Raw genomic sequence first — 20,439 nt, 5'->3', positions numbered from 1 at the left:
TTTGCTGAGAATAAGCTCTCTTCCTGCACCTTGAGGTGATGCATGGGAGTGTCAGAAAAAAGAAGGGGAGGAAGTTGGGATCTCTGCACTGCAAAGCTGTGCAGGGACAGAAGCCAGCACAGAAGGCATGGATACACCAAGCTGTTGCACCAAATCTTTTATGACATAAACTCTACAGTGAAAATGCCTTATTTTTCAGTTACCTAGAAACTGCTAGCCGGGGATCAGAAAGCTCCGTATTACAGTGTAATTAGGTATATTTCATAACATCCCCAGGAGGGAAGTCACTAATTACGGCAGTTTGTTGAAATTAAAGTAAGTATAATAATGTTTGGTAGTGACTACAGTGTTATTGCAATCTTACATTACTACACTTCAGGCTATGATTGTATCAAATCTCACAGGCCAAGAGGGTTGAGTCTGCCTGGCGTATGAATGGAGAATGAAGAGCTGTGCCGGGCATTTGCAATTTCTAAAGAAGTCATGTGCTTGTAAGTCATATTAAATTGGTCTGGAAGAAATATCCTGGTGTTTTGGTGTCAGGAAACAGCCTGGAGGTTTGGCGATAAAACCTAAGGCATGTCCCAATCTGCTGTAGCCATATAAAACCCTGACTTCTTGTGGCACTGATGATTTTGCAAGGCAAGGATATTGGTCATGATAGTGTGGAAAATCCTAGCTCTAATTTACATTACAGCAAATGCAAGGCAAATGCAGGAGTTACTTTCTTCTCTTGCATTTAAAAACCTTTTGAAATGGTACTGACATCAGTGATGAGGTATTTCTATTGCAGAGCCAGCTGTTTCTCAGCACAGTGAAGTGGTCTCTACTCATGGGGACTATGAAGTCCTCTGTTATGACAGATCGATGTGAGACAGCAACCTTCAGGTTATGTAGTGACATCCATCACCCCCTGCCTTAACAGCCACTTCTGCCCTGTGGGTCTGCTGGCCTGGGCGCAGGCAAGAATACTTCCCCGCAGTATGGGGGAGTTAAGGAAAGGCTCCTCACCAGACCGGAGGGCGGTGGGTACGGCAAAGGAGTTCAAGGAACGTTTGGATATTGCTAGAAGATACAGGGTTTGAATTTTGGGTGGTCCTGTGTGGGGCCAGGGGTTGGTCTCGGTGGTCTTTGCGGCTCCCTTCCGCCTCGGGATATTCCGTTCCGTGAAACCCGGGAGAAAGCATTTCGAAATGACGGTACAGCCTCCAGACAGAAATTTCCCCGCCCCTCCGGGCCGCCAGCTGTCGCCGTCGCTACGGGAGACGGAGGCGGGCGGGGAAGCCGGAAGCGGGGCGGGGCGGCGAGGCGCTGCGCTGGCGCTCGGTCCCGCACGGCCTCTCCCCGCGGGCCGGGCCGGGCGGCGCCAGCGGGGCGGCTGTAGAGCGCGCGGCGGTTTTCGGTTGCCGAGGCGGCGGCGCCGGTGCCATGGGCTGCTTCTTCTCCAAGCGCAGGAAGCCGGCGCAGAGCGGGCAGCAGCAAGGAGCCAGCCAAGAGCCGGCGGCCGGCGAGGAGAAGGCGCCGCAGTACAGCTGGGACCAGCGAGCCAAGGTACGGGGCGGCGGGGAGGGCGAGCGGAAAGCGGTTTCCTGTCAGGCAGTGTGCCGGCAGCCTTGGCTTCGTATTCGCCGCGAGGCAGCCCGTCCCGTTAGCGAGAGCGGGGCGGAGTGAGAATGCGCTGTCGGTCCGGTGCGAGCTTCGATCGTTGGGCTGTCGGACCTTTAGGCCGTGTGGTACAAGTGACAAAAAGATGCGTGAGCTCATGTTAGCTGTAACTCGTGCTGAGCTCGCTTGTGTTTCTAAACTTGGTGAGGTGCTTCGGGGTTGCTCCTAAGTCTTTCAAGTGGATTAAGAAAAAGCTGTGCTGGAGATGAGCCGAGGGACTGTGCGTGTAACCTGGAGGGATCGGATCCTGGGGATAAAGAAGGCTGACCTGTGCTGGGCTCGTTGCTCTGTCTGGCTGTAGGGTGCTTGTGGAGACTTCTTATGGGGAGAGGGCTGTGCTGAGAACCTGTCCTGCAGTGAGTAGGGTGAGTGAGTGCCAAAGTACGTGACTAAATGAGCATTTGAAACCGTATGACCTAATCATAGAGCAAATTCGTCAGCTAAAGGTTAACTCGTATGAGCTTTTCTACACACTGTTTTACTCAAATGGCACTAACTTGTGGAGCTGTGTGGAAAACTGGCACATAGACATGCTGGACTTGGGAGGAAAACGAACCTTGTTGCTGTGGAGGTGATTGTTAGCATGTGGGAAGTAGGCTGGAGGGAACAGATGAGGTTTTACAGTGCAAACAAGCTGTCTCACTGGGGGGAAGTATGTCATGTATTGCGTATATAACTTCCTCTTTGTATGAAATACTCTGAAAAACTGGAAGAATCAGTGAGTTTGGGCTGTTCTACTGAACTGCGGAAGAGTAGCTGCTTAATTTGGTACAGCACAGCTCAAGAACATTTATGTCACATTCCAGCCCATTTCTCTTGCTCCCTGCAGCATTACTTTTCATTGGTCTCTGAGTATATGCTTGGTATGTTAAGCCAGGAGAGCAGAGCTGAGATGCTTGCTTTTAGGCAAGGGAATGCTGAGCTCTTTCTGCACTGTATTTGTTGATCACAGTTTGTGTTAAGTGTTACCATGTCAGTGTTCACGTGGTAGCGTTAGGTATTCTCTCAGACACATTATCCAATTCTCTATTGCTGCTTCATTTTTTGATGCAGCACACATAAGTATACTTATTCATTTCACAATCTGTATTTGTATGCAAAGTTTGATTGGTGGCAATTGGAAAACTTGAGGCATTAGGGCTCTTTGATCATCGAGCGCATCAAATTTGTGTTCTGAAAACAGTAACTCGGTCAGAAATATGAACTTTAAAAGCCATTAGCATTTCCTGTTACTTTTAATATGAATGTGTTAGGTGTGAAGTGTGTTCTAATTTCAAGCTATTACGCACAGTGATGCTGTTCCAGTTGTGTAGTGCAGTTCTGCAAGCAGAGTGCAAATGCCTACAGTCTGTGCAGGATGTCTGAACATTCTTAGAGATGGATAAATCTTGCTGCTCAGAGGCTCTGGTTGGCTTCCCATTAATTCAGGCTATGCTGACATACTTACTGTAGGCAGCGCAACCTAGGCACTCTTATGTGCATGATTGTCTGTACAGGGATGCGAAACAAGGCGACTGCTAGCTGACAGCTGTGCTGGCAGAAGCTCTGAACTTAAGCAGTTCTTCCAGCAAAGTTGTTTCTTCCACTTCTGAAGCACAGCACAGTGTAGACTGTCTTAATTGTGTTCTTCTGGCAAAAGAAGATTACTGTTGGTATTATGTAGCTAAAAAGTAGTATGACAAAGACTTTGTGACCATATAACTCCAGTGTAGTAGCCCTGAAAATGGGCCGTGTGGTAGAAAACTAAACATGAAATGCTATGAGCTGCTGATAGGTTACTTAAAAGTAAGGAAAGACATGAATTTGAAGGGCCTTTTCAGATTTGTATGTGCTCTTATTTAAAAGGGAACAGAAGTCTATGTATTTCAGATGGTTAAAAATTAATCAAATTCAGATTGCGTCGTAAATCTACTGGGATCTCTATAATGTTTGCTGACCTCTGGATTTGGAGAACTGTGTGAAGATTACTTATGGTGCAGAAGAAGAATCAAAGGATGAGCTTATCCTGAAATCAAAATGTGTTCTATTTCTTTCTTCTATGGGATTCCAGATAAATAAGCAGTGCACAGCTTATTACAGAGAGTTATCACTACTTAACATTCTGCAGGCTTGTCATATCCCTTCCTGACCAAATGCAAAAGAGGAACTTGGTGATGCCTGAATCTCCTCGGCCTTCAGCTATGATTTCATCTACAACATAAGATTGCCCTCCTGTTCTTGGTCTCCCTTTTCCTTTCCTACCTTTCTATGTTCTGAGTGACTAAACAGCATTGGCACACAGGACCAGAATAATAACTACAGCAATGGCAAAACATGGATATGTACAGACAGAAACTGGGATTTTATATTTTGAGATGGCTGATGCAACCATGTGCTGTGATCTCCTCCGTGAAGAGGGGAAACACAAGCATCTGAGGTTTTTCTTTTTGCTGTTGCTTCTCATCCTCAAAGAAGTAAGATTAGATGAGTTATGATTTCAATTACATTCAAAACTTAGGTGGACTTCCCTACTGAGAAAATTTTCTTTTGTGCCAATTGACTTGCAGATGAAGTGCTGTATTTGGTAGGAAACATATAATGATAGTTACTGTCAGGCCCTAGTAGTTGAATTCAAACAGTTTAAAATTGGACATACATACACAAAAATAAAACCCCCAAAACAGACAAACAAAAAACCAAACCATAATCAAAGAAGAAAACCTCATGAACAGGTCTTTAACTTGCCACACGAGTCGTAGTTTTCTGTTAGTTACTTCACATTTGGTGATTCTGCTGGAATGGTCTGAGCTGATAAGGTCTTCTTGCATTGTCTACATCTCTTTCACATATATTTTATTATTGAACAAATATGAAATCACTTTAACCTTTTTGATTTGTCTGTTACTAAGCAATGGGAGGTGGTGTCCTGAGTTCTCATGCTCAGATCAGATACTCTGACATATTAGGCTTTTCAGTGCACTGGAAAAACTACTGCTGTGTTTCTCAAAATGTGATCTACCAACTGAGGAAGTCAACAGGTTAATATTAAATAACACCTTCATTTAAGGCTGATGAGAGTGTGTTCTAGCTTCTTTTTTTTTCTTTCTTTTTTTTTTTTCCTTTCTTTTTCCTATCTGCAGCATCTGGCAGCAGTTTGTTGTTCAGACAAGTCTGCCAGTGTCTCCTCAGTGCTATTATTGGTCCTCTGTAAGAAGGGAGGGATTCTGAAGAATAGAATGAAACATATCTTCTGGCTGTTATATTGGTTGTGTTTAAAGTCAAGGTGTACAGGAGATGCTTCAAGATGAAAAACTGCATGACAGTGGTTAGAATCTGCAGATATTGTCCCTCTTTACAGCTTTTGTTACTGCTGGGAACCTGGAAGTCAGGCAGAGGTGAGTAACTTGAACAAACACTTTCTCCAGTGGATGTTGCAATTCAGTGCTGAAGGGCACCAATCCCATTTAAATCTGAATGCGAGGAATTGCCTAGGCCTGGAATGCACTTCTTTTGCTTCCTTTCTGTTAATTCCCCTATTGACAAAAATAGCACATAAATCTTCTTAAGTCTGTGTGCCTGCCCTGTAACTGCAGCTTTTGATGTCACTGTGTCAGCAGCCAATTCTTACATACTCTTAATTGTACATAAATTTGTAATGGAAATATCGTTTGTTATAATTTAGAAAGGTAGGAAGTGATTTTTGAGAGCGATATTTAAAAGAAGATCTTTGTGTCAGTGGTTTTGACAGACTTCAAAGTCACTGTTTTGCAGGCTATGTACAAGTAACTAGGGGAGGGCCACAATCCATTAAAGACTGCTTTGCCTCCTTATTAGTAGTGGGCAATCATTGCTGACTAAGACTCCTTTCCTGATCGACCAGGCTTCTTAGAAAAGTCTTCTTAGATCATGAACCAGGAAGAAGCTGTTGGGGACCTTGGTGATTTCAGGTACAGCTAGCACTGAAAACTGTGAGTATCTGGTACTTCTCAGTCTTCCAAGTGGGAGCTGCCAGGGCTGAAGGGAGATAACTTCATCTGCCTTCCTGGCCTCTGGCCTTCTTGCAAGACAGTTGTTCACAGTAGGAAAAGCTGCATACTACAGTGTTACTTGCTGCTGCAGAACTTACTAGAGTTCAGAGCATTCATGGCAAACTTTTGCTTGCCACCACTTCTTTCTCCGTGCCTTATAATCACTGCTTTACATGTTCTCCAGTCCTTTGTAATAGACTTATCAGCACTGTTGTTTCCAATGACTACAGATGAGTGTTGCCGTTCGAACCCGTCTCGAATTTCCCGGGAGACCGCAGCTTGGCCAATTACCGAGGCGACACCAATATGATGAGCAGCAAATGGCATTTATTACCCGTATACACTACCTTATATAGCCTAATTACTTCGTCTACGCCCCCAAGGGGGCACATCACACATCAATCATTAGAGCAGGGAGGGAGCTTAACACATCAGACCCCGCGGGGGGGTCTCGCAGTTTCGCAGTTGCTGACAACAGATGAGACTTCTGGTTTTCTGTTAAGGAGAAAAGCTATTGAGTAAGCAGGGATTTTTTTTTGGTCATCATATCTAATTATTTTAGGTTACTTTACAGAATGATTCCTGAACCTACTCATAGCACTTTGACTAGAAGTTTTCAATTCTTGAGCTGTGCTTAAACCTATTAATGCAGAACTCTCTACTCTAAAACTCTCTAAATTCAGCTGAAAGCATTAAAACTTACACCTATAAATACTGTGGTTGTTTGGAATTATACCAATCTGCAGAAAAGGGCTTTCAAAACTATATACAGCTGCTTCAATTCTTTGAAGCTTTATACACATGTGAAGGATAAGTAGGTGAATTATCAAACTTGATTTTTCTATTGCTAGCTTGTCATGCACATAAGATTCTACAACAAAGTTGTACCAGATAAGTAGGTAGAGAATCTACATATCTCTGGTTCTCACCGTGCAAGTCTTTAAATGCTATCTTCTGTTGCCTGTGTTTTTCCTAGCCTGCTTTTTAGCTATAGAGGTGGAACTCAAGCAATTAGTGCAGTCTGTCTCAGGGGGAGGAAGGTGAGTTAGTGGAGTATTAACCTCATGGTGATACCTGTACACCTGAGGACTGTTAAGCATGAAGCTCAGTGATAAGGACATAAACAGATGTTGGATGTGTTCTCAAAATTATAATCCTGCCCTGATATTTTTTCTAAGGCTTTTCTTTTATCCAAGGGAATTGAAATACTCAGATGTGCTACGGCCTCTTGGGTTACTGACTGCTCTCAAGGGCACAAACCCAGCGTGGCAGGGGGAGTGCTGAGGTCTATTTCATTCAGTCCCTCTGGTTCCAATGGTTGTGTTAGTCAATAAATATTTCTGGTCTTTGAAAAAGAAAACTGCCAAGTGGAATTAAAAGAAATCATCCAACTCCCTACAGTGGTGAACAAACTTAGAGCTAAGAATTACATCAGCACACAACTGTTAATTCACATTAGGGAAACAAAATTGAGCTCTTGAATGTGGAGATCAGCTGATTTTGTTGCTCAATCTAAATTAATACAGAACATCATTGAACTCAACGCTACTCTTTCTCAAGTGCTCTTATCTGAGATTCTGTAACCTGAGGATTATCTGACAAAGCAGTGTTATACACTTAGGCCTAATTAAAATAGTAAAGGAAAGTTGTTTCACAGATCTTTGTGAGGACTTAATGTTGGACAAACTAATACAGTCTCCGAGGCATTTAGAAGAGGCTTGTTTAGAAGGGCACAGTAGGTGTGATGTTTCTAAAAAAGCTGCCAGTTCTGGGAACTTTGAACTTCTCCTTTGTAAGGGAAGTAACCGTTCCTCTGTTTCAGTTACAAGGCACTACCACTCCCAAGGCTATAAATAAATATTTATGTTTGTACATATTATACACATGCACATCCATCCATGAATGCTCTAGGAGATGCTGGGGAAGAATGTGTCCCAAAGCAGTTCTGATACTTCAATTCTCTCGGTGCCTTGGGAATGCTCAGTGGATCAGATAAGTAACGTTACACGAGTCTTGTGCAAGATCTTAGGGAGTTGGAATCTTAATCATGTGGTGTGGCTCTGTGCTGTGATGCCTTTACTTTGAGCCTTCCAGTTCTGTCTGTAACTCTTCCACCTCCCTGTCCCAGGTTTGTGCTAGCAATATTGAATTTGGCTGAAAAGTGCTTACTGGGAGTTCATATCCATGGAGAAAGTTCATCAGCTGCAAACTTACTTTTGTGTCAGGAAGTCTCTCATGATGCATGTAAGAGCACACTTTGTTAGTAGACATATGTGGCTTCCAGGAGCTATTTCAGGAAAAACCTATCTAAACTAAGCTGCTTTAGTGCATGTCCATGACACATGCACTTTCTTGCTTGTGGTTTTAGAAACCAGAGACTTTTTTCTGGTCTCTAATCTTCTGTGAATGTTCAGAATAGTGGGGAGGGGGAATTTCTTGCCAGTTGAGCTGTCCAGGGCCTGCTGTACTGCTTTATCATTGCCTGCAGTACAGCAAGCCTTAAGGCCTTTGGACTGAAATGGCAGTTCAGGGAAGTGATCTGGTGTTAGAATAGTTCAGGTACTTGTTTCCTTTCAGTGCTATTTTAATAAGCTTTCACAAGAGGGCAGAGTAGAATTTGCTCTGGGAAAGCACAGTTGCCTTGACTGTCATGTAACTAGGAGGAACGCAGCTCAGATTTCCTTCAGTGTTCTGACTGCAGCTGCTGTATTATTCATGCAGCCCAGCTGCATCAGGTACCGTCCTTGTCACTGCGTGGCTCCCCAGTCACTGCTCTGCAGCACAGGCTGCTGGGGAGGGCCACAGTTTCTCTTGCAGCAGAAGAATGCTGGAGAGTGGAGGAGGAGAGGTCTGTAAACATGACCTGTATGCCAGCACTGCCAATCTTTGCTTGTTGCTTATAGCTAGCATGTAGCTGGAGTTGTTAGCACAAGGTAGTGCTGTGGCATAGATAAGCAAGCTCTTTGTTGTTTGCAAACGTAATGATGGAGATGCTGCTTGAAAGCAGCAATGTTTTCTTGCGGTGTGTTGAGGAGTGGTAACATAAGAGCAAGCAGGCTACTTGAAAAGGAAGTACTCTGTCTTCCCAGCTTTATGAATCTTTAATGCTGTTGGCCAATTCATTTATTACTGTTATTACCATAATCCTCAGGACCATCTTTCCTGTAGAAACAGTTTAGAACCCCCTCCCATTTCCTTTCTAAAGAACAAACTTAGTTGTGGTGAGGTTTGTTTGTTTGTTGTTGTCCTGGAGTTTAGTTTCGGCTCTCTGTTGTACCTCAATACTATGTGTTCCAGTAGCCTAGTTAAAAAGCATCTTTCATCACTCTGATATCTGTTCTTTGAAGTTTTCTGGCAAGTTATCCTGTACAGATCTGTAATATCTCAGATAATCCAAATCAGTTAACATTTGGCATTATAACATCATCTGTACGTAAAGACTTTCATGTGCTTTCTTTCCTTTCTCCTTCAGGTTGATCCAAAAGATTACACTTTTTCTGGACTGAAGGATGAAACTGTGGGTCGACTCCCTGGAAAAGTAGCAGGACAACAATTTGTCATTCAGGACTGTGAGAACTGTACTATCTACATATTTGACCATTCTGCCACAATCACTGTCGATGACTGTGTAAACTGCCAAATCTTTTTAGGACCAATAAAAGGCAGTGTGTTTTTCCGTGATTGCAAGGATTGCAAATGCATAGTAGCCTGCCAACAGTTTCGTACTCGGGACTGCAAAAAGCTGGAGGTATTCTTGTGCTGTGCCACCCAACCTATTATTGAGTCCTCCACAGGTATGAAATTTGGTTGTTTCCAGTACTATTATCCTGAGCTTGCTTTACAGTTTAAAGATGCTGGACTGAGTATCTTCAATAACACATGGAGCAAGATCCATGACTTTACTCCTGTGTCAGGAGAAAATAACTGGGGCCTTTTGCCTGAAAATGCTGTGGTTCAAGATTATGTTCCTCTGCCCACTTCTGAAGAGCTGAAAGCTGTCAGAATTTCTACAGATGCTATGAAGAGCATAATACCAATAACTCGAGGGCAGAGACAGAAGAGCAGTGATGAATCGTGTTTGGCTGTGTTTTTTGCTGGTGACTACACAACTGCGAATGCCAGAAAGCTAATTGATGAGGTAAGTGACCTTTTTCTCTGTTCAACTTTATGAATTTCTAATTGAACTTTCTCTGGATAGCCTTGGTGCTTATTGAAGAGAGAATGTTGAGGTTCTGCCTGCCTGCTAACTGTATTAATCAACTGCATGTTAAAACCTTGAAGCAAGATAAGATAATGGAACTCATCCTGATCAAACAGTTATCATAGAATGGCCTGGGTTGAAAAGCACCACAATGATCATCTAGTTTCAACCCCCCTGCTATGTGCAGGGTCACCAATCACCAGACCAGGCTGCCCAGAGCCACATCCAGCCTGGGCTTGAATGCCTCCAGGGATGGGGCATCCACAGCCTCCTTGGGCAACCTGTTCCTGTGTGTCACCACTCTCTGTGTGAGTTATATTACAACTAATGTCCTGTATTGGCACACCTGTTCTTTAATCATTCCAGTGTATTTTTCCAGTACAGCACACCAAACCTACACTGAGGAAAATGTGTAGTTCATCAATGAACTTGGTGAAGTATAGAATAAGTGGTTGTCAATGCTTGTGAAAGGAGATAGTCAATAAACTTGTTAACTTATTGTCCCCAAAATCTATCAAGGCTATTTGCCCTGAAAGCTTTGCCAGCACTAACAGAGACTTTTAAAAATAACATGCTAAATGTTATCTATCCCCTGCCCTTACCATCCAGTGTTGGAATTTTTTGCTGGAAAATTCAGGGAGTATTTGTTACAAGTCAGCTGTCTTTCATTATTTAAATAGCTGGTGCTGTCTTTTTTTTTTTTTTTTTTTTTTTTTCTTGTAAGGCAGGAGCTCCTATGCTTGGCTGAGTTTGGTCTTCACTGGGCTAAAATCTGGGAGTGGCTGGCTGCTTTTAGCATTCTGGAGTGCCAGGGATGACAGAGCAGAGCCAATAAGTGAATTACAGCTTACAGCTTGAGAGAGGTATCTGCAAAAGTTGCTGATCCTAGTGTTGTATGAGCAACCAAACAAATGATGGAGTTCTTTCTTTCAATTTTTAACTACAAGGAAAAAAAAGATAAAAAGCTTTAGGGTGTTTCCCTAAAGCACCTACCCCCATCCCTATCAGGAACTGAGTTACTAACAGTTACTTCAGTGAACACAGATAAGTAAGGGGGTATTTTTTCTGAAGAATGATTAGCTACAGTAAAGAAGGTATTAGGTGTGTTCTCCCCTGATAGTCTCCCTTTACAAAGAAGAGTTAAGAAGAATGTAAAAGACTACTTAGTGAAATGCTGGGGAAATCTTACTAGTCTGTGGATTTAATTTATGTTTTGGATGTATAAATATAGTTGTTTCTTTCGCATGCATGTTGTGGTTTTAACCCAGCAAGTAGCTAGGCACCCCACAGCTGTTTGTTCCCCCTACCAGCCAAGTGGGATGGGGGAGAGAATCAGAGAAAGCAAACAAACAGCAAAGTAGAGCTCATAGGTTGAGATAAAAGCTATTTACTAGGACAGAAAAGGAAGGGGGGAGGGGGAAAAATAATATTAGTGATGTATGTCCTGCAGTTATCACAGATTCTCAAGGTTTTGGGTTTTTTTTTTTTTTTTACTCAATTCCCTGGCAGTTTGGCAAGTACTTGTTTGCTCTGCTCTGCAGTCATGTGCTCACAGGTTTCTGAAGTATTTACTATCATTAAAGTCTGTTGACCTGTTTTTGCTTTTACCCATATTCTTCCATTCATTCCCAGCACCAGCTCAACTGGGTACAATCGTGACAACTCTTGAATTATTTCACATTTGGGAGCCAAAAATAAATATATGCAAACATAAAACAAGTGATGCACAAGCAATTCCTCACCACCCGCTCACCAATGCCCAGATAGCCTCTGGTTAGCAGCTGCCCCCCAGCTAATTCCCTTCAGTTTTACAGCTCTTTTACGTGTTGTCATATGATATGGAATGTCCCTTTGGCCAGTTTAGGTCAGTTGTCCATGGTTCTCCCCCCTCCCAGCTCCTTGGGTCCCCTCAATGCCCCTCACTGGTCGTGGCAGTATGAGAAGCTGAGAAACCAAAACATCCTTGGCTCTGTGCGGCGCTGCTCAGCAACAACTGGAAGCACTGATGTGTTACAAACATCGTTTTTCTCCTAAAGCCAAGTATCTCACCAGATTTCTTCTGTGAATAAAATAGCTGTGTCTCAATCAAAACCAGGACAATGTACCTTCAGTATCTCTGCTGGGTTTGGAATAAAGAGCTGTGTGTGTTTGAGAGCTTGTAACTTTTTTTTTTTTTTTTTTTTTTTCTTCCCCAAAATGGAAAACTTCAGTAGCAGATAGATAAGCATTTGAGCTTATTTTTTATTACAGTCTAAGGAGAACAAACTGCTTGACTCCGGATGCTGAATGCTTTTAACTCCTGTTAGTTTCAGCTTGTGAGAGACCGTGGAAAAAACTACAACCCTAGGCCATAACATAAAACCAAAATTCACACCTACCCCTGTAGGTGCACTAGAGCAAAGAATAAAATCTGGATGAATGGAATGGAAATAAACAGAAATGCAGAAAAAGCAAATGGTCTTTGAAAAGAGTAAAAAGGGTCTTTTTATTCTGTGGTTTAATGTATATGGGAAATGAGTATTCAGTCTACACTGGAATAGACTAAAGTTGAGCTGCATGCCTGAGAAACATTTTAGCTTGAACACTTTATCTGTTAATAGATGACTGCCAAAGGCTTTCAGCTGGTACAGACCAAAGAAGTCTCAATGAAAGCAGAGGATGCTCAGAGAGTTTTCCAACAGCATGCATCAGAATTCATTCCACTGCTTGAAAGAGGTGAGATTATACACAGTTTTGTTTCTCTTCTTAGTGCAGAAATCTAGCTGGTAGTGGGGTGTTCTGGAGAAGGTGAAAGAGAAGAAAATGGAAGGATGAAGGAGAAAATTATAAAGCCCGTTGAGATGAAGTTTGGAAGCTTCATTTAGGCACTGAACCTGTCAAAACTGAAGGCATCCAAAGTGAACTAATTCACTTAGGAGCTGTGACATAAACAGATCTGTCTGGGCTGATCAACAGAGGCTCATCTTTCTGGAATAAAAATCTATTAGCTTAGCACAACTGCAGGTAAAGAACCTAGATATTCAGTGTTTCCGTATGGATATTAAAGCAAATGTATGAACAGGCAAGTGTTCAATTCCTGTTTATAAACGGTGTTCTGTCAGAGTACTTGAAAAGCTTTTTTGCTGATTTGACTGTAATCGTTTTATTATCTGTTCCTATAGAAGTAATTTCATCTTGCCATCTGTTGTGTGCTGAAGCTCAAAACGTGCTCCCAAACTTAGGAGCAATGCGAAGTTTTTTTCACAGTACTGTAAGCGGTCCATGATGCTTACTGCAGGAATAGGATAGAAGTTCTGCTTTTCAGATCAAAAGTAGTTTAAGGGCTATTTTGCACCTATGTGGGAAGAAATAACGCTTTCAGAATGAAAGCAGAGAAAGGGGATCTGAAAATGGTGGGTGAGAACAAGTCTGAAAATCAGACTGTTCGCTATCTTGGTACTGAGGTAAAAATGCCTGAATGACTCAGTCGTGCTGCAGATGTCTGTGAAATGGCTCACTATGTGAGCAGTAGAATCTGACTCACTTGCACGATGCCTTCCACCCTGCAGCATTTCTGTGCCATTGCTGTCTTTCAAGAAATAAAGCAGGAAACCTGCTAGAGCCTCTGCAGAAATGAGCATGGATTTGCAGATATTTTCTGCACAGATAACATCGTACTTCTAAGCTATGGTTAAGTGTTTCTGTTTCTTAATTCTGTATTATGGCTTCTCAGACAAAAAACTGAAATGATTCTTGTAAGCTTCACCATTCCCTAAGGGATGAAAACTATAATGTTTTAATGCCAGACTCAAAAGTTGTATTGATTCCAGATGAAACGATCTTCTAGGTCCAGTCGTTGCTTTGGAGTTCAATGGAGATGGTGCTGTGGAAGGATGTCGAAACACTGTAAATGATGTTTTTAATGGAACCAAGGTAAGCTGGTGTTTTGCTTTATTAGCAGAAAATGTTAAAGGACATCTAAGATAATTCACAGTCAAGCTGTAGTTTCGATGTACTGAATTTTCTTTTGAAGTTCCTGAATGGTATAATCTAAATATCCTAGTCATGTTTTGTTTTTGTTTGCTTGTTTTGCTCAAAACTCAAGCTTGCTTGCAGGAAGGAATAAAAATTGCCCCGTTAACGAAAGTACTAAATTCCCATATTGTTTAAAAAAAGGATTTTCACCTGAAACTTTTCTCACATAGTGGTAAAAACAAATTTTGTTAATTTAACAGGGTAAAGCTCTGCTCCAAGACTTATAGAGCAGAGAACCTCATAAAGGAGACTTCAGTACCACATCTTTGTCAGAGTTTAATAGTATTCCAGCTTTTCTCAAGATTTACTTTTGTTTTGAAGGATATTGCAGTGTGCCTTCCTTCAAAGGCATTTGCTTTTTTCTTCTGTCAACGTGTTTTACTGTACTGTCTTTATACCGTGTCTCCTTTTTGCTTGCTGTCTGCTTTTTTCTTTTTTCTTTTTTTTGAATGGCAGTGGATTTGAGAAAGTGTCTGGAAACAATTGGAGCTCTGCAAGGGAGCAGTATTACTGATAATAGGAGAGAGGCAAACCCCTTGCTTTTAAACTGTGCAAAAAAGACTGGAATGTCTTTGGGACTTAGTGTCCATACAGCTCCTTGATGTCTTTCAGTTCATCTCAAAAGGATTGCTCCGGGAATTAGACTGCCCAGATTCTGGAAAACAGCCTTGTAATGTCATCTGCAATGTAGCTAATGATTGAGGGTTTTGTTGTATTTGCTATTGTGTGAGCAAAGCCTGATGTGTAGCAGGTTTACATTTTGGTTCTCCTAGTCTGGGAAATACTAGGACTGCAGTCTAGGCAGCGCTGTGATGTTGCTGGTTCTTTCTTGGGACCCAGAAGTCATCTCTGCAAATTTTACCATAAAAATCAGTTCTTTAACTGGGAGATCACTGTGGTGTTTCTGATGTAGTTAGTTTGTTGGTTTTTTTTTTCTTTTTTCATACCAAACAAAGCTGATACTGGGTACATAATTAGCTCATTCTTCTAGATCTCAGTTTCTCTGTTCAAAGGCTGAAGTTATATTAATTATTAGAACAAATAAAAACTTAGACTTCCCTTGCCAGAATGACTGGTGTCTGTTGTCATAACACAGTGAGTGCTCTGATCTGGGACATCAGAAACTATGCACTTCATACTTTGAAGTAATCTTTGTTCTTCAGGTTTCCAAATGTGAAATTATTTCCTGCCCCTGGATTTAAATCTGCTTTTTACAGACTGGCTCTGTAGTAAAACCTACCTCAGTTTGTAAATAATTGTTGGGCTGAATTGAGAAGCAGGACTTCAGGCTTCCTATCAGTCTTTTATTTAGATACAATTTAACCCCCAGATATCAGATAAATGCTATGTTTGTGTATGGATCTCCAGTTACTTGAATATCACAAATATACATTTTAGGAAATATATCTTTCTTAGGTCATAATTTAGAAATAATGTAGGGAGTAGCAGACTTTGGACTTATTACTACCAGCAGGTTCAGGAATGCTCTATAAAATGATTTCACATCACTGCTGGCTGCCTTTATCGTTTGGACAGCTTGAGAGTTGTTACAGTGCTCAGAAAGAATTATAGGTATTCTTGATCACAAAGCAGGGACAAAAGCTCTCAGGAAGGCATTTATCCTGTAAGGTTTTGCAAGGACATCAGTCTGCTTTTAAGCAACTAGTTACACTTGCATTGCAAAATTATTAATTTATTAACTTCGTCCATTAATACCTTCAATTTAGCCAAATTTTTGTTTCTGATTTAGATCTAATATAACTGTTGAGATACTCTAGTGCAGGTAGAAAAAATCATCAGCAGTAGTACCAGCTGGTCTTAAGTCTTCTACAGAAGTATTACAGCTGCTTAGTAGAAACAACGTGTTGCAAAGAGACCTCTGCGCTATACACACATAACAGAACTTCTGATTTGTGTGGTCTTGCTAGATCTGTCCTTGTTTCTTTTCTTTTTTCTTTTTTTCCCCTCTGTGTGCCTTTCATGCAGTATCCATTGGCCTCATCGCTTATAAAATCCTCTTCAAAATGTAAATTGCAATATTCTGGTAGGGAAGGATATTGAAAGAACATACTCAACTATTGTGACTGTGGTACAAATTGCTGTTGCACCAGCAAACTGCCAGATAAATAGTAGGTGTTGTCAAGTCCTTTCAAACAGAAATCTACTGTGCTTGCAAGCAGTAGTCTAGGCAGCTACTTGAAATAGACAATTTTGTTCTGAAATCAGAAGTTGATGGATAACAGGATATTCATCTTGAACTATATTAAAGTAAACCAATTCAAGGAACTGTCATAGTTTATGTTGACATGGTACTCAGAGGTGAAGCAGAAGAGTAGTGCTGTGTGAGTGTGATATCTGGAGTAGCCCATTTTTACACTTCAGAATCGCTGTTTGCTGCACAAGCACATATGATATGGTAAGAGGGAGGGAATTCCCCTGGAGGAATAAAAAATAGAAATAATTCAAGTGTTTTAATTGAAAGTATCCTTTGTTTGTTGAGACTGTTGAGCGTGAAAAAACTGATGAACTGCTGCAGCCCTTGTGTCTGTTACACTGATCTATTTGAATGGTGCCTGGGACATTTGTAGCTAATTTGCTGGAAATTCTTGAAGGTGATTGTCCTAGACCTTGAAATTGCATGTGTTGATCAATTGTGCAAAATGCAAATCTAATTAATTATAAATAAATAAAACACCTAAAATTGTCTAAAGCAGCAGCTAAGATTTTAGGAATAGAGTGCAAGGGAGTTCTTACCAACTTTGTTTTTTTGTGTGTGAAAGCTTACTGGTAGCCTGAGTCTGCTGAGAACAGTCACAACAACAAAGGGTACGTCAGGGCTCAGAGGATTCTGTTGTCAACCCTTAGTGGAAACCAAGACATTTGGGTCTCTCATGAAATGCAAAAATAAAGTCATAATTAGCTCCAAACAAGCAAAAACTACTTGAACTTGTTTATTAGTGATGCATAACTGTTTCCTTGTTTACTGAAATAGGTTTTTGTGTCGGAGAGCAAGGCATCAGCATCTCAAGATGTGGACAACTTCTACAACTTTGCTGATATGCGGATGGGAATGTGAGATCTAACACAGAAGTGTTCATGTATGGTTTGACTCAGCACTTGAATGTCACTTAGTTTGAATACTGCAGTAGTATCAGAGAATTTTTGTCATTTGGATTTATATTTCTCATACATTCCTTTTATAAAGCTCTTGATGGTTTTAATACCACGTTACCTGAACTGGAGTAAACAACGTACCTCCTTGTGTGCATTGTGCTCAAGACTTACACTTCAGCTCCAGAAACCACAGAGGTTTTGTACTAACTTGTTTTTACAGTGATTTCTAAACTTTTATTGACGCTTGAATGTTTCTTGTCAGCATTTAATGGAAGACATGAAAAGTGCAATGCTGGCATACATTTGATACATCGATAATTGTGAAGTTTAATTTGGACACTTTCTTAGCAAAGTATATTCCTGTGACACTCATTGTTCAAAACTTTCCTATATGTGTATTTGTCTTCATTGCGGGTCAGGAAGGAAATTGTATTTGATGAGTTCTTCTGAAAGCTTAGTCTGAAATGGACTTTTCTTGCAGCATTCTTTCAGAAACAGAGCATGACTTAAAAAAATGTGCATCTGCTTTATTCTGCTTCGGCATCTTTTTTGAATAAATTTGTTTGCAAGGGCATTTATGCAGAGTTGTCATACGAGCAGTCTGGTGAGTGAGCACTTGCTAGGCTCTTTGCTCTGAGGTGAACTCTGATCATGGGTACTCAGCTGAAAATGCTCTAAAGTCTAAAGAGCTCTAAGGTCCCTTCAGGCTCTCTGGAGATGCATCTACCTCTGGTATTCCCATGCCACATATGGGATATACCTGAGATTCCCTTGAGCTCTGGGAGTAATGACACTGGCACACTGTTACTTGTTACAAGGGACGTGCAGCAACCAGGAACCAGAGAAAGGGCTCTGATGGCATTAAGAAAGCTCTTCTTTGTTAAGACTCGAGAGCAGGGGGCTACTCTCAAAAGTACTCCTGAAAATTGGCTGTAGAATATTACTCTTTGCTGTAGGGCTTAGAGATTGATTCACAAAATGGACTGAAGAAGTGCTACTGTCAATTTGGATTTATTTGAATAGCTATCAATAAGGATGCTTATTTCTATATAGTACTTACTAGGGTGCGTATCTTTACTACTATTAAGTATATGATTACTTAATTTCTTTTAGCATGTTAGTTCCCCACTGATTTTTCCACAGGAACTTAATACTTATGTCTGGGAGTACAAGCCCTCTGTGATTCTTGAACAGGCTGTGCATGCAACTGCACAGAACAGAATTTATTAATTAAAATTGTGGGTTGCCAGTATATGCAGCCTTTATAATCAATTGAACACACTTTGGCTGTGTTGAGATGCTAAAGCAATAATGTCCTCATTAGCACTGTCCCTCTGAAAGTAAAATCTTGAACCCTTTTTTTCAGCTGAGATGCACAGTTCATCCATTTCACAGCTTTAGAGTTCCACAAGTGGGAGGCTGAATACACACCTCTTGCTAGCTGTTTTTAGAATTAGCACATGAATTTCAGGAGAACAGGTTCTTTGATAATTCTGTCATGCCCAAGAGACGTTCTGAGCTGTCATTTTGTTGCTACTATGCAAATACATGCCCTTAGTTTAAACTAGATATTGAGAATATGTCCTTAGGACCTCTCATTAAAGTTATGCATAGATTAAATAAGGAAGGATATCTCCTGAAGTCACGAAACCATTAGCATGCTGAAGGTCAGAAAAATGTCACTTGTAAAATGTTATTATTCGATAGAGTGAAATAAAATGAAACTGCCACCTAAATCTGACTGGTAGAAGAAATTGCCACTTATTTGCTCTTAGCCAGCTAGGATTTCTTTTTTTGTATGATGTGGTGAGGTGAGGCTATGGGAAGTAGCTACAAACCTTAGGTCTGTGCACAAGGCACAACTCATCAATGAATACTGCTGGAATTATTCTGGGTCCATACTGCAAGTGCATTATTTCTGATATGAATAAAGCTGTGTAATGTACTTCAAAAGAGTCGTTATGTGACTTCTCTGAGCACTGCCTGTATTGGACCATCCTGATCTCTAAACTTTTACACGTAATGTTTCTAATCTTATGTGCTGACACGTGATTATGTGTGTGTTACAGGTTATTTTCTGTATTTTCGATCTGATCAGGAAGCAAAGTGCTGAATTGCTTTTTGTGACTATTTTTGATGAAGGAGGAAATGAGTGATTGAAAATTAATCTGGTCTTGAAACATTGAAAACCTTTTTTACATGCTGGAAATGAGCAGGGTGTTGCTTCTTTTGCATTGTTTGCATGCTAAGCAACATAAAGGGGTTTTTAATTTTTAAAAACCTAAATAATGAAGGAGTTTCTTAATCCAATTATTTATCTTTGACTTCAATTTCTTGCTAATGGGTGTTGAGACATTTCTAGCCTTACTAAGAGTATATCAGATATTGCATGCATTACTGAATGGTACGTGCTCCGTGTAGTCTTTTGTATGTTTTTTGTATAGCTTTTTGTGTAATTTGCGTTGCACTGTGAATGTATTTCATAATAAACATTGCAAATGTAAACTCTGGGTTCTGGAAGACTTTCTTAAATTGCAAATCATTGCAAATTATAATCAAATATTAAAACAGAATTCAATGTTTAAGCACAGAGTGTGAGTTGCCAGATATTTGGAGCTAATTGAGAATAGGCATTACCTCTGCAGTCATCCATCCACTGAAAAAGATGCATTTTTGACAGCAGTGCAGTCATCCATCCTCCAAAAAGGTAAATTTCTGACAGCAGGGATTTTTCCCCAGAGTCACTGAGGATATGATTAACTTTACTTCTTGCATAATAAGATGTGCCAGAAGATATTCTTATATCAAATTGTAGAGATACGTGGATGCAGACTGTTAAAGCACTTCTCCCTGTTGTTGGTTGGTTGGGCGTTTGCTTGTTTGATTTGTTTTGTTTCAGCTTGTCCTGTGCTTTCTAACTGTAATTACCTCTTTGGATACTGGGTGGATGATAGTGATGTGCTCACATCAAAAACAGGTCATGATGTTTATAATAATAGAGTTGAAAGCTTTAAATTGATCAGAAAAGAGAATTTTCCAGCCATAGATGGTCTAGAGTGACTTCCATGAAGCGTAAATGTTTGCTAAGAAGTCCTGTATCAATACATTTTTCTGTTGAAACAAGATCAGTTGGGAAGCTTTAAATACTAGAAAGATTTTGTTCTGCTCTCAGCTGTTTCACATGTTTACAGTTCAATTAAAATCTTACACCTCGCTTGGATCTGAGTTGCCGCTAATCTTTTTTCTTTTTTAATTGTAGTATCTGAGTTGCAGTAAAGCTTAAGCATTTTCACAGTGTTTGCCAGTCAAGTCCCAAATAGTAGCCAGCAGATGCTCTGTATCTGTGTCCAATTGCTAGGAAGTCACCCACTTTCTTTTGTCGTATCCAGATAGTCATGCATAAAATGCGTGGATTTAGAAGTAATCCACATACCAGGC

The 20,439-nt window shown here is 40.8% G+C and overlaps 1 protein-coding gene and 1 long non-coding RNA gene across 2 annotated transcripts in view; one reads left to right on the top strand and one right to left on the bottom strand.

Annotated features, from left to right (window-relative positions):
- LOC125688422 (uncharacterized) overlaps nt 1-20,439 on the bottom strand; it is a 140,619-nt gene that overhangs the window by 94,869 nt on the left and 25,311 nt on the right. The window lies entirely within an intron of this gene.
- On the top strand, nt 1,307-19,586 carry RP2 (RP2 activator of ARL3 GTPase). The gene is made up of 5 exons (XM_048934475.1): nt 1,307-1,551; nt 9,145-9,810; nt 12,474-12,588; nt 13,700-13,785; nt 16,880-19,586. The coding sequence occupies exons 1-5, from the start codon at nt 1,429-1,431 to the stop codon at nt 16,961-16,963; spliced, it is 1,074 nt and encodes a 357-aa protein (XP_048790432.1). The 5' UTR covers nt 1,307-1,428; the 3' UTR covers nt 16,964-19,586.

This window comes from Lagopus muta, chromosome 1 (assembly GCF_023343835.1).
Source record: "Lagopus muta isolate bLagMut1 chromosome 1, bLagMut1 primary, whole genome shotgun sequence".
Lineage (NCBI taxonomy): Eukaryota > Metazoa > Chordata > Aves > Galliformes > Phasianidae > Lagopus > Lagopus muta.
The sequence above is the reverse complement of the archived record's forward strand: the minus strand, read 5'-3'. Positions and strand labels throughout refer to the sequence as shown.